The 13276-nt window shown below is 35.5% G+C and overlaps 1 protein-coding gene across 1 annotated transcript in view; it reads right to left on the bottom strand.

Moving 5' to 3' along the window:
- man1a1 (mannosidase, alpha, class 1A, member 1) overlaps window positions 1-13276 on the bottom strand; it is a 119206-nt gene that overhangs the window by 15320 nt on the left and 90610 nt on the right. Inside the window, exons 6-7 of the mRNA XM_032585440.1 lie at window positions 1365-1488; window positions 1199-1292 (exon numbers count right to left, since the gene is read on the bottom strand). Of these exons, the coding sequence (XP_032441331.1) occupies window positions 1199-1292; window positions 1365-1488 (218 nt within the window). The remainder of the gene's footprint in view (window positions 1-1198; window positions 1293-1364; window positions 1489-13276) is intronic.

Here is a 13276-nt window from a genome sequence, read left to right as displayed (position 1 = left end):
TTTCAGGGATCTAGTCAAAGTCTGGACTAAAATATAATTCAGATGTTTTATTCATGGCTGAATAAAAAAAATTTGGTAAACAGGAGTGGGTCCACATATATGACAAATATGACTGATAGAAAACTTTCTTTGATATATAAAAAACACCAACATCCCAGCTTTTATCTTCGCTCTCCGTTATTCTTTGCTCGCCGCTCGTCCTTCACGTCCGACGCCTCCATCATCATCATTTTTACCTGTTTAGCTCTGTGGTTTTAAGAATCAGCTAATGGGTTTAAAATTACACCCTATCAGGAACATAAAAGCATCTGAACGGACTGAGAATGAAAATACTTGACGGGTGAAGAGTGGGCAACCAAACCGTGAGGTCATCCAACAAGGTTCAAACGGCAGCTTTAGGAAATGGAGCATGACTTTATCTGATGCTAGTAAACATTAGCATGCTTTTGAGCAATTGTAGGGATGAGTTTTTTTTATTTATAAATTTAGTCAAAGTTCAAGAAGAAAATGAAAACATTTTTCTTTAATTTTCCTGTTGAAAATGTTGATTTCTACAGGAATCTCTCTTCCTCTGCTAATTCAATATTTCAATTGTGCATCATTTACAAACAATAATGAATAATCTCAGTCTGATCCAGACAGTTTAATGATTACAGCAGAATAAATGTATATCAACTCTGCTGATTTAAATCTGTACAATTACAGGTGAAAGACGGACATAATGCGCTGCAGAACAGCAGCAATTTGCATGAATTAGTTCAAACCTGGGCGACGTTCATAATGTAATAAATTCAGATTTCTATTGTCGGTTTACATAATGAATTCAGACAGGGTCTTATATGTTAACTACTGCATTTCTTCTATATGGGAAGCTTTAAGTTTTTGCATATTCTTCTGTTCGTAGGAGTTTAAAGATGTGCTTTAAAAATGTGTGTCAAGAACAATAAGAGTTAATTAATATAAAATTAATGTCTTAAAGCCCCAGAGAGATGCTTAAATTAATTCATTGGAACTGTTCTGTTTTGGTAGGTATGTTGGTAACTACTTTCTAATTTAAATGAATTGTGTTTGAATTTATTGGCACATTTATTGAAACTTTAAATCATTTGTGTCCTGACCACACGCTTCTCACAGCCACCGTTAAGGTTCAGATGTTAACAGATAAAATAATACCTTATAAAGTAACAGAGTTACTTACGTTGGCCCCACTGGCCGCTGTTCGGGTTCAGGTAGTTCGGATAAAGTCCCTGAGGTTTGTCCAAACGGTTCAGCACTTTCCTGATGTTCATTACCTACAGATACAGAAGTCATATTTCAGTGAAATGGTTGCTTTGAACAGATTTCCATGGCTTTGCTTCCGTTACCTTTTGAGCAAACTCTGGGTTTCCGGAGAGTTTGCTGAGGTGCATGAACTCCAGATGGAGGGTGCCGTACTCTGCCAGGATGCTGCTGCCGCCTGAAGCCCAGGGCCAGTTCCTACCGACACCACTGGGACACAAAGAGAGGAACGGTTAGAGACGAAGGGAGGGAGGGAGGGATGAGAGGATGGATGGATGGATTGTTGTTGATTGGATGAGTGGATGGATAAATTATGGATAAATGATGGATGGATGAACAACTATGAGTGGATGGTTGGTTAGATAAATCATAGATGAGTGGTTGGTTGGACGAGAGGATGGATGAGTGAATGGATGGATGAATAATGAATAAATGTATTTATGGATAAATTGGTGGTTAGACAGATGGATGAGTGGATGAATTGATGGATGGATTGTTGGTTTGTTGAATGGATGGATGAGTTAGTGAATGAATGGATGTTTTTTAGAGGCATTATTGTATGGATTATTATCATTATTCTATAGATTTAAACAGATGAATTGACGGAGGAAAGCTTAACATAAAGACTAATTTCAAACTAATGGAAACAGAAATGTTTTCCATATTTCCCTTTTCCATAATTTTGCAGATCTAAAAACAATTCAAACTATTTTCCAGACTTCCAGTTTCTCTAGGAAGTGTCATAAAAAAACAAACTTCCATTAATGTGACAAAGAGACGATGAAGAAATGAAACGGTAAACCAGGAGTTAAGGGTCAAATCCAAACATGGAGGCATTTATCAGCTGGATCCTGGATGGGAGCATTAAACCAGCAGCTGTTTAAAACTGAGCAGCTCCTTTGATCCAGGAGACGTCATTACGTTTGCATTCTTCTTTTGCTTTTTTAATTTTAACAAACAGATTTCTAAAATAAACCTGGAAGGAGGCAGATTGACATCACAAAAAGCTGCATATTTTCCTTCCTGGAGAGCAACCTGCTTCCTTGACAAGTACAAAAGACTCTGCAACGCAGTGTCTGCAAGATCATTAAAGCCACTGATGAGACAATTTCAGGCCAAGGACTGATGACTCTGATGGCAATGCCTCAAGTGAGTACTCATGAATACATATTGGCTATTTACTTCACTGTCAGTGCAACACGAAGCGCACAAAACAACCGCCGCATTCAGGGAAGAGATCCAGCAAATGAGAGGAAGAAGAAGAAGAAGAAGAGATCTGTGAATTGGGAGAAGAGCCACACTCGCACAGATCTCTTTAAGGACGTGGAAGAACATACTAATTATCCCCCCCTTTCAAGTCATCATGCTGCACAAGGCGTAATTTGTTTCCCATTACACCCTGGATTTAATCAAGTCAGCCAAACAGAGGGAGGACCAGGGGAGCAGCAGGCGGAGAGACGCGGCGGGGTCACCGGTGAGAGACAAACCCATCAGCGGAGACCCGGGTTCATCGATGATTCAGTCTGAATACACGTTTAACCCCTTCAGGCCTGAATCCACTGGAATGGACGTTTACAGGCCTTTTTCCTTACTTTCTTCTGGGTTACTATTACAAATATTAGCAGCTTATTATTATCATACCATCATTATTATCACTTTTTCTTAGTTTTAAAAAAATTGTATTCATTGTTATATAGCACAGATTAGGAAGAATTTATAGGCATACATTTGCAAGGAGTTGGTAATTATTCTGACTATGTATGAGTCAGTTGTTATTTCCAATCATTATTATTATTATTATCTGTAGATTTTCTTGTCTTGTTATGAATTGGTTTGTAATAATTTTGTTTGTGTAATATAATTTATTTGTTCGTCTTTAACACAGTATATAGAACAACAGGCACAAGAATATTATAACATGGTTTTAATTACAGATTTTGGTTAATTATTGAGTTGGTAAGTGATATATTTCATTCAATTGAAAAAATTAAACCACTTCTTCCAACTCATTTCAAACAGAAAAGTAATGGTAACCTAACTATTTTGTTGTTTATGTTTGCACATGTTTTCTCTGTCCTACTGATTGCTTGTTTTCTTGTTTTTAAAAATCTTTTTGAAATAAATAAACAAATTCAAATCTGGCTGATCATGTAAATTTAAAAGAGAACCTTAAATGTACAATAGAGAATGAACTTCTGTTGAATTGATGGATTGGTTAAATTTATAGTCTAAGTTTGTTATTGTTTGTTTTATTTATCTTTGCTTTTAATAAAGTTTTGATATTGCTGAAATAATTTGTATGGTGTTTATGTATTTTTGTCATGTTTGTAAGACGTTGAAGAAGTCGATTTAAATTTTGTGTTTAATTTGTGTTTTAATACCATTAAGTCTCTTTTGTACTGTTTGGCGTTTACTATGGTAGACACTAATGGGAATCCCTAAATAAACAAAAACAAATAAATATAAAATAGGGATATTATAATATGAATGATTCTTGTTGATGACTAGTTTCCTATAGACCAATGACATGGACAGATGAATGGATGGATGAATTGTTTAATGGATGGAGAGTTCAGTTATTGATGGATGGATGAATGGGATCAGTGGATGGACAACTGTTGTGATGATGGACTGACGGGTACAAAGTTCAGACAAGGGGTTAAAAACCTAAACTTCATCTTCTTCATTTCTGCTCCACTTTGGACCAAATGAACCAGTTTAAAAACGTTAAACCAGTTTCTTTGTTTCCAGTCCCATTGGCTCCTGTTCTGGGACTAGAAAATGGCAATAATCCATCGTAATACCGAACAACGGAGCTTCGTCTGGCCCACCTGGGTCCACTGTTGTGTTTGACTACTGAGGCACATGGCCCACTGACCCAGTTAGCAAAGCTCCTTTAACAACTCCACGCTCCACAGAGTGGGGAGACACTTATACAAGTAAATTATTTGGTTAATGTCCTGTTGCATTACTGAAAGTGGAGCGATCTTATTCAAATAATACAATGTTTAAATGGATGAAGTGCACACATGTCCTTGATTTCAGCTTTTTAATGGATCTTCAGGGAATTAAATAAATCAAAACAAACTTCACCTGCGAGCTTCTTTTATGCCTCTTTTCATTTAGCTATTAGTAAAAGCCTTGAGATGTTGAATAGAGCTGTTGTAGTGGAGTCTTTTTGGTTTTTTTAACATCCACCAAGATTAAAATTTACTCACTGATTCTCTTTGAGGCGCACAGGAAATGTTTATGAAACGTTACGGTGACCCAGAGCTGCAGCTTTATCAGGAGATTATGAAAAGACCTTCACTAATGCACCAAGGCTGATACGCAACTTTCATTATGAATCCAGAGATCAACATAAATTATCCAACTCTGATTGAAGCGATATGATGCTGTTTGTTTAAAATGGTATGGATTTATCTGCTTGTCCCACATTTTGGGTAAACATTGTTTATCTGTTATGTATTTGCAAACCCAGAGGGGTCAAGGTGTTGATGAATAACAGACTGATGCTGCTGTGATTTAAATTAGTTTCCAGTAGAGGACATGAGTCGCTCCTGGTGAGGTTTCATTTCACTCAAATCACAAAATCATGAGTTTTTCAGCCCTCAGTGCATTCTGCCGAGAGAACAACTCATATTTCAAGTATGACTTTCAAATATGGATGGAGATTTTTCCGATTTTTGGTGCCATGATTCAATTTAAAACTACATTTTTTAATCAAAACAATTGTTCATAATGATTTCTTAATCTATTGTGTTCAAAGTATCTGCTTTGGGCTGGAACGATTAATCGAAATCATGGTGATTAATCGATAATTGAAATAATTCTCAACTAACTTAGTAATCGATTAATTGCTAATTGGAGTATATAGACTCACAAGAAAGCTATTTGAAGTAATAAGTCAAAACCTTACAAAATATATATATACGTTTTGCATTTAATATAAAAATACTTTTGTCTGCAAATATTTTTTAGCCAAAACTCCTCAACTAGCGTAGTTTTAGCTTCATCCGGGTCAAATTTACTAAAGGAAAGCCGCAATGTTACAAAAACTGCAACACAAAAATGAATAAAAAATCTAAATGAGGAATGTTGAGTATCTTGTGAAGTTATACTTTGCTATAAGTTTTACAGATAATATTTCATGTTTAATAGAAAAACTTAAATCTTAATACTTAAATCGATAGTTATTGAAGCAAATAAGTTTTTTTTTTCGCAATAAAAACTTTTTTTGTTGTAATTTTCAGATGTTTTTCTGGTAAAATTGCATAATTTTTCTGCTGATATTATGATTATATTTTTGTATTTACACTAAAATATTTGTACCCTGGACTTAATACTTTAATGTAAAACTCACAGAAGGGATGGCTGGAATAAAAGCCAATTTTTTAAAACATTTGCAATTTCTGTTTTCTAAAAAAAAAAGAAAAAGATAAAAAATTGGAAATGAGAGTTTTTATTTTTAAGTCATATCTCCCAACTCTAATAATCCCAAAAAGTCTACAGTGTAAAAATGGCCGCTACCTGCTAAGCTAATGCAACTATAAATTAGTATTTTAAACAGCTGCTTTTGTTGAAATCAAATGTATGAGTCTGTAAAAGTCAGATGGAATATTCTGTGAAATGTTTCAACTTAAGTCGGAGACCAATCATCCTTCCTAGACTTCGTCCTGATCCCCACACATGAACACAAGTTAACTAAAACACTAAATACCAACTCAGATAAACAGTTCTCACAGTTATCTGCCTTTGCTTGCCAAACTGCATGAATTAACAACTTAATTTTCCTCTAACATTAAGAAGAAAATGCTCCAGGACAGCATGGGCAAACATGAGGTCAGCTGGAAAGAAAACATCTCCCAGCTGCCAAACACGTCCATTCCCAGTCCAAACGTATTAATCACAGATGCAAATTTGCCCCAAAATGGGATAAAAACACAGAGGGAAAGAGACGGTTCAACTCTTCCACTGTTATCAAAACCATGATTGGTTTTTTGCTCCAGTTCAGTGACTAAGTTGATTTTTTCCCCATAAATTACTGCCATTTGTGACATCTGTTGATGCAAGAATAACACTAGAGAACAGAAACAATCATGTAAAATATTCTGAACCTAAACAAGGTGAATGCTTTCACATTTTACTATAAATTAACTTCATTTGATGTTCAAAAAATACGCATAATAGCTGCAAGGTGGAAGAAAAATAATTTTTACAGACAAATGTGAAATCGTAGCATCTCTTGATAAATAACGTATGAAGCTAACACCTTCACTGTAACATGGTGGTGGCGGCATCATGATGTGGGGTTCTCTCAGGTTCCCTCATTTCAAAATCTACACTATACTATCACATGTACTGGCACACTTCCTCTAATTCACTAATAACGGAGCTAATTTTTCATGTAGCGTTTCTTCAGCATTTCTGCTAACTTTTTTACTAACATTTAGCTCACTTAGCTTCCAAGCAGTAATGACGTTTATATTAATGCTCTTATTTTGAAGGGTGTTAAGAGTTTACAGGTAGGTGTGCAAAACCAAAATTTAACTAGAGAGAAAATAACTGATAACCACTGCTTTATTTTGGCAGAATGTCTTCAGGATTACATTTTTAGTGCAGACTGTGAGCTAGATGTTTGTGTCCAACATTAGTGTCTAACCTCACAAATCAACATAACTGCACTCCTACACTTTATAATATACTGTAATGTTTACTTTAAACTATAGGATTATGTACACATTTTTAAAAATCATATATAAACAAAATACATTTATGATGTGGTTCTAGTAAGGTATGTACAAGGGGCTGCAGGTGCTGCCAAAGATGTTACATTTATTCAAGTTTTTCATGTTAAAATCTAATGATTCAAATAAAAAAATGCCTTAATATGTCTGAATACAATAAGATGGAAGTGTACATGTTAGTGTTTGATGCAATCATTGGCTTGGTGTCTGTTGAGAGGACGGAGAAGCTAATTTCAGGATCCAAACACCTGAACAAAAGCCAACAAAGCCCGCTGCCTTGTATACACACAGAGACACAATAGCCCAGCTCATTAAGACCTGTCAGTATGCAGTGAGGTGGGAATGATTTGCAAAGGCTTTATCAGTCTGGATGTTAATAAGAAGAGCAGTGGGACATAGTAGCCAGATCTGATAGCAACCGTGGAGCTGCTGTGTGCCAGAAAGACAAAGTGCCAGGGGGGAAAAGGTTTCTAAAAGGTTCCTGTTCCAGCTTTAAAAGTATAAAAACCCATTAGACAGAGAATGCAGTTATTTATAAAGACAAACAGCTCAATGATGCTGCAGATCTCTAAAATTAGAGTAGCTACCTTCAACAAATTCTTAAAGACAGAACTTTATGAAAAATGTTTTAATTAATTCTGTTGCTTAAAGGGGAGGTATCAAGTTCACACGTTGCACATTTTTATACTTCCATTTGAGTTTCTACTTTTTTCTTAAAACAACCCAAGCTCTTTAAAAACCCCGCCCAGCCGTTTTTTGGCAATGAGTTTATGTTTTTTGGAGTCTCGAAAATGAGCTGTTTCAAAAACCTTCTGAATGTAACGTCACAAATGAGTAGGCACCCGTTGCCTAGCAACCCCAACAGAATTCCGCCAATCACCTAGCAACCCATCATCCTAGGGTGATTGGCCTAGGATTGCTAGGCCAATCACCTAGCAACCCTAGAAGCCAATCGAGCTAGACCAATCAAGGTCTAGCTCGATTGGTCAGTTGATTTTATGCACTGTACAATGGCTACTGGAAAAGACAAGTGTTCTGATGTTCACTCAGAAACATTCTTGCTTTGTATTCTTGCTGGTTGTGCAGGAGGCTCCACTTCTGCTTTTCAAAGATGTAAGTTTTAAATATTTGCTCATCTGTTCGCAGCCATTTCCATGTGTGAATGCCAACTTTGAACTGTAGGACGTGGCAGCAGTGACAAGAGGGACTAAAACAGCTCAACATAGGCGGAAAACTGTGAACAGGTTTTGAATATTCCATAATACAATGGCATATTACAGCCACTATAGTTAATAAAAAGAAAAAAGCAAGAGCAAATTTCTGCAAAAAACAAAAATTTTCTGATTAATCTCAGAAATTTTCTAGAAAAATAACATGTAAATTTCTAAGTTTCAAAAGTAAAAAATATTCAACTTTTCAAATAAGAAATTTTCTTGTTTTTTCTAGAAAATTTCTGAGATTAATCTCAAAATTTGAGTTTTGAATTTTTTTTGGTGGAAATTTAATACTTCTTTTTTTTTTCTTCTTTTCTGTCTACAACATCCCTAATACGCTGCTGTACCATCCAGACCAATCCCAGCCTGTTGAAGGAAGCCTAAAGGGCCACTTTTAAGGACTAAAGATTAAACTAAACATGTTTAGGAATTTCTTCACCCTGACTGCAGCCGTCTGGTCTCTCTTGTGAACGCTGTAAGGATTTCACCTCTGTCCATCTGGCTTTAGTGCTTCTAGATCTGCTCTAATGAGCCATGAGTCCCGGGGCAGATCAACTGGGACAAATCCAGTGGATCTTAGTAGCAATTTTCACTCCGCCAGCAGGAATCAATGAGTTCACGTACCGATGAAGGGAGGCGAGGAAGTCGGAGAGAAAAAGAAAGTAAAAGTCTGTTGGATGTGGGAACATGGGGCTGGCTTTATGACCCTTTATGACGTAACCTTGATTTATCGCTCCTCTCCAAGGGACCAACTAGAACTCGTTTTTGGTGAATCCAGCAGATAAATCAACTGGACACAGAGTTCAGATCTCTAATCTCTAAAAATAACTCCCTACCCTTATTTTTTTTTAAACTACTACAACTAATTTAGAGTCCTTTCATAAGATCCAACAGCTGGAACATTTCACAGCAACACAACTCAGGTCATAAAATCAGTTTCATCTCTGAATTAAATAAACTCAACTTTTAAAATCAGTAAATAATTTACATATAGAACTAAAAGTTTATTTTCTACGTTTCATGATGGCAGACATGACTTGAAAATGCTGCAGGGAACAATGTACAGTGGAGAAAAATATAAATACAAACTATTTTTTTAAAAAAGCTGGCAATTGCAAACTTTGGCAGAATTGTTTTATTTTAGCCATATTGGACCGTTTTCAAGCTCGAACGGCCTATTTAAAGTCATGACACATTATTACTACTAGTATATTACATGCACATTTTCTATTTTATTTAATAATCTGACTCAGATGCACATTTCTCTTAATCTTGGAGCTTTTTTTAATAACTATACGGTATGGTGTAAACTTGCCCTTACTTTTTATTGTTTTAATTAAATAAGATTTTTATCACTAACAGGTGAAATGACTACAACCACTAAATTCTGTTTCTGTTTACATTTTGTGAAGAAGGAATTTGCAGTTAGTGCCTTCTTCAGAGGGTTTTGTGTCGTTTCATTCAGTGACTTTTGCTGCAGCGCCCCCACAGGCGAGGAAGGGAACAGTTTTTTTAACTGGCTTGTTTGGTTTCACACAATGCAGAATGAAAGTGAACCACACCAGCTGAAAAATGTAACAAATGTTGCAATTTTGAACTGAATTTACGAGAATATAAGGTATGTAAACAAAAAAAAATGTAGTTAATTCCAGCTAAATAATGACTTGACAGCTAGGCTAGTTTGGCATCAGTGAAAGTTTCTTTCACCATAAAAACTTGAGAGTTTTCAAATGCAGGTCACTACTAATAGAACTTCCTCATGTTATCTGCTTCTAATAAACATGTTTTTTTGATGATTTCAAGACATTAAAGTGTGGTAAAAACAAAAATGGAGGAAATCTGTAAGGGGGGTGAATACTTTTTCCATGTCTCTGTATCTCAGGAAGAACAAAGTTCTTATTGCAGAGCTCGACTCTCACAGCACCAATAACAGAGGCAGAGTCCGCTCAGAGGTGAAACCTGTAATCAGCCGTCTGCAGAGAACATGTAAGATGACAATCACAGGGAATGTTTGATTTCTACGAACAACAAAGCCAAGCATTACAGCCGGTAAACACTGACTCCAGGAGTTAAAATAACAGATAAAGTTTGAGGTTTGACCTCTGAGAACTGGAGCTGCTGTTTGTCCTCTGCAGGACAGAAAGACAAACTTTACCGAAGGATGAAAAAAAACCCAAATCAGGTCAAGTAAAGGAGGAGAGAAAGGACAAAAGGACGAACCAGAAAGTGAGAAGAAACTAAAACTTGTGCAGGGAATAACTGAAGGTTACACACAAGGTGGTTCACCTTTAAACCATTAATTCAGAATTATTTTAGGTTTAAACTCTAAATATTCTCCAGCTTTATATCTCATTAAATCTCAAACTGCAGGGATCAATCTGTGAGTCAGTCTGAGATATGAATAAACATTTTAAATTAACAAAACAAACCATAATTATTTAAAAAGTCGTTTTGTCCAGTTTCTAGTGCAAATATCTTACTACACTCGAAATAAGACAAAACTAACTTTCAAGTATTTTTAAACAAGATACAAGAAATTATTTTGAGTAAATAATTCCTTAACATTGACAAAAAATGCTGGTTCCATTTTTCAGATTATTTCACTTATGACGAGGTCAAAAGGTCATGTTACAGGTGAAATAATCTGCCAATGAAACAAGTACTCAAGTAAAAGTAAAAAAGTATTTGGTAAAATGTACTGAGTAACTGATCAAATTATAATTTCATATTTAAAAATTACATAATTGGAAAATGTAAAATTAAGTGGAAATTTTTGTATTTTAAGCACAAAATGACAATAATTCATAAAAGTAACAAAAAAATAAAATCAGACAAAATAAACATTTTCTAAATCAGTTTCTTTCAATAAAAAACGGATGAAACTTCAACACAAACTGCAGGTGTGTGTCTGTGTCTGGTGAACTTTTGGTTAAAACATGTTTGTTCTTCATTCAGTGGGTAGAAAATACGGAAATTTACTGAAATAAGAGTAGAAATATTTCATAATAAAATTACTTAAGTAAAAGTAAAAAGTACAGAGTAGCAGAAGTACTCCTAAAAGTACATAAAAAGTTACTCAAGTAAATGTAATTGAGTAAATGTAACTAGTTACTACCAAACTCTGATGTTACTGTGACTGCTGCATGGGAGTGTGTGTGTGTGTGTGGGGTGCGCGTGTGTGTGTGCAAAATATCACAGCTCAAGTCATGCAGGTAAAGTCATCATCTACAACAATCTGCCTCAACCTCATGGGGGGGAATCACAGATCTGAGCTGAATCCCATGAACATTAAAACACACACACCTGCAGAAACACACTCACACCTTCACACACACACACACACACACACACACACCCCTTCAGAAAGAAACACACACATACCTTCAGAAAGAAACACACTCACCTTCAGAAAGACACACACACCTTCTCACACACACACACACACACCTTCAGAAAGAAACACACCTGCAGAAACACCCACACACACACACACACACCTTCAGAAAGAAACACACACACACCTGCAGAAACACACGTCTCTCCCCCCAGGGCGTTCCTCTCTCCAGGAAGGAGGACGTGGGGGACTTTGGGGTCCATTCACCCGTTCAGGCACAATGGAAATTAATTTATTACAGCACATTTATCGTCATGACAACCTGCCTTTTAATTAAAAGCCAACAAACAGCAGAGCGTTGCGTCTTTCTCGACAGAAAAGGAGAAGACCGGAGGAGTCGAGTCAGCAGGATGAAGGATGACTTCAGTCCAACATGAGAATTTAGTTTGTTTAAAACAAAGTCATGAAAATTAGATTTTAATTTGTTACTCCTGCTCACTGTTGTAAAATTATTCAGAGACTCAAGCAAATTTATCTTTTATATAGAATATTAACATGCTTTAAATCAGGAGTTTCTAACCCCACAGACAATCAACTTTTAGAATGTTTTTTATTCACTATTCAATAATTATTGCATTAATTTAGCATAAATGCTGCCTCATATTGTCTTATTTTAGATGGCAGAAAATTCTTCTTTTTCTTGTCGGAAACTTTTCCATTTCTTGCTTGCTAAGCTAGCTTCAGGAGCAACGTAGCTAAATGAATTTGACTGGCAGAAAATGAGCATCAGAAGTAACATATAAATAAATTATTTTAATTAAAATTGTATTTTTTAATGACTGAAAAGCAGAAAAAAATTATTAAAATTTTAGGATAAAAAAATTGTGGAATTACTTTTTTTGTGCACACTTTTTCCTCATCTCTCCAACGCCCCCTGGTGGCCACTTAGAAATATACTGATACAGATCATTTTTGAATCCTAAAACTAGTAATTTAATTAAAGTTTTGTTTTAGATGTTGCATCAAAGACGCTTTAATTTAACAAATGCCTATGTAAAGGTACTTCTGTTAAAAAATGACGGGATTTTCCACAATTATCAGAAACAGTTCAGTTTCATATTTTCTCCATGAAGCAATAAGATGCCAGAAAACAATTATTGATTTCAAGTCAATAGTACCTTAATATTCGTGAAAAAGTGCTATTTTCATTGGCAGATTATTTCACTAAAACATGGGAAAAATCTCTTGTCCTAAATTAAATAATCTGCTATTGGAACTAGAACTTTTTCATCAGCATTAAGGTATTATTTACTTAAAACAAACTCATTTCTTGCTGAAAAGTTACTTGTAAGTTAGTGCACTTAAAATAAGACAAAACTAAGATATTTTCACTATAAACTAGTTTGTGTTTTTGAAGTGTATTACATTTCCTGCTGCTTTATAAGCAAATTCATGTTTAATAAACAGTTTGTAGAGATTGAGGGAAGACTTCTTACGTTTAATCTATTATTTAAGCTCAGAAAAACATGGTGACACCAGTCAGATGGAAACATCTAAGTGATGGAAGACGACCAACAAAAAGATTCTCCATCTTTATTTGTGGTGTGTGAAACCGGGGGAAACTGTGTGTCAGCATTTCATGGCGTATTAATAAAACCTCCTTCAGGTTTGTAACCTTCAGAGAGCGCTCGGGGAAAACAACA

This window comes from Xiphophorus hellerii, chromosome 15 (genome assembly GCF_003331165.1).
Source record: "Xiphophorus hellerii strain 12219 chromosome 15, Xiphophorus_hellerii-4.1, whole genome shotgun sequence".
Lineage (NCBI taxonomy): Eukaryota > Metazoa > Chordata > Actinopteri > Cyprinodontiformes > Poeciliidae > Xiphophorus > Xiphophorus hellerii.
The sequence above is the reverse complement of the archived record's forward strand: the minus strand, read 5'-3'. Positions and strand labels throughout refer to the sequence as shown.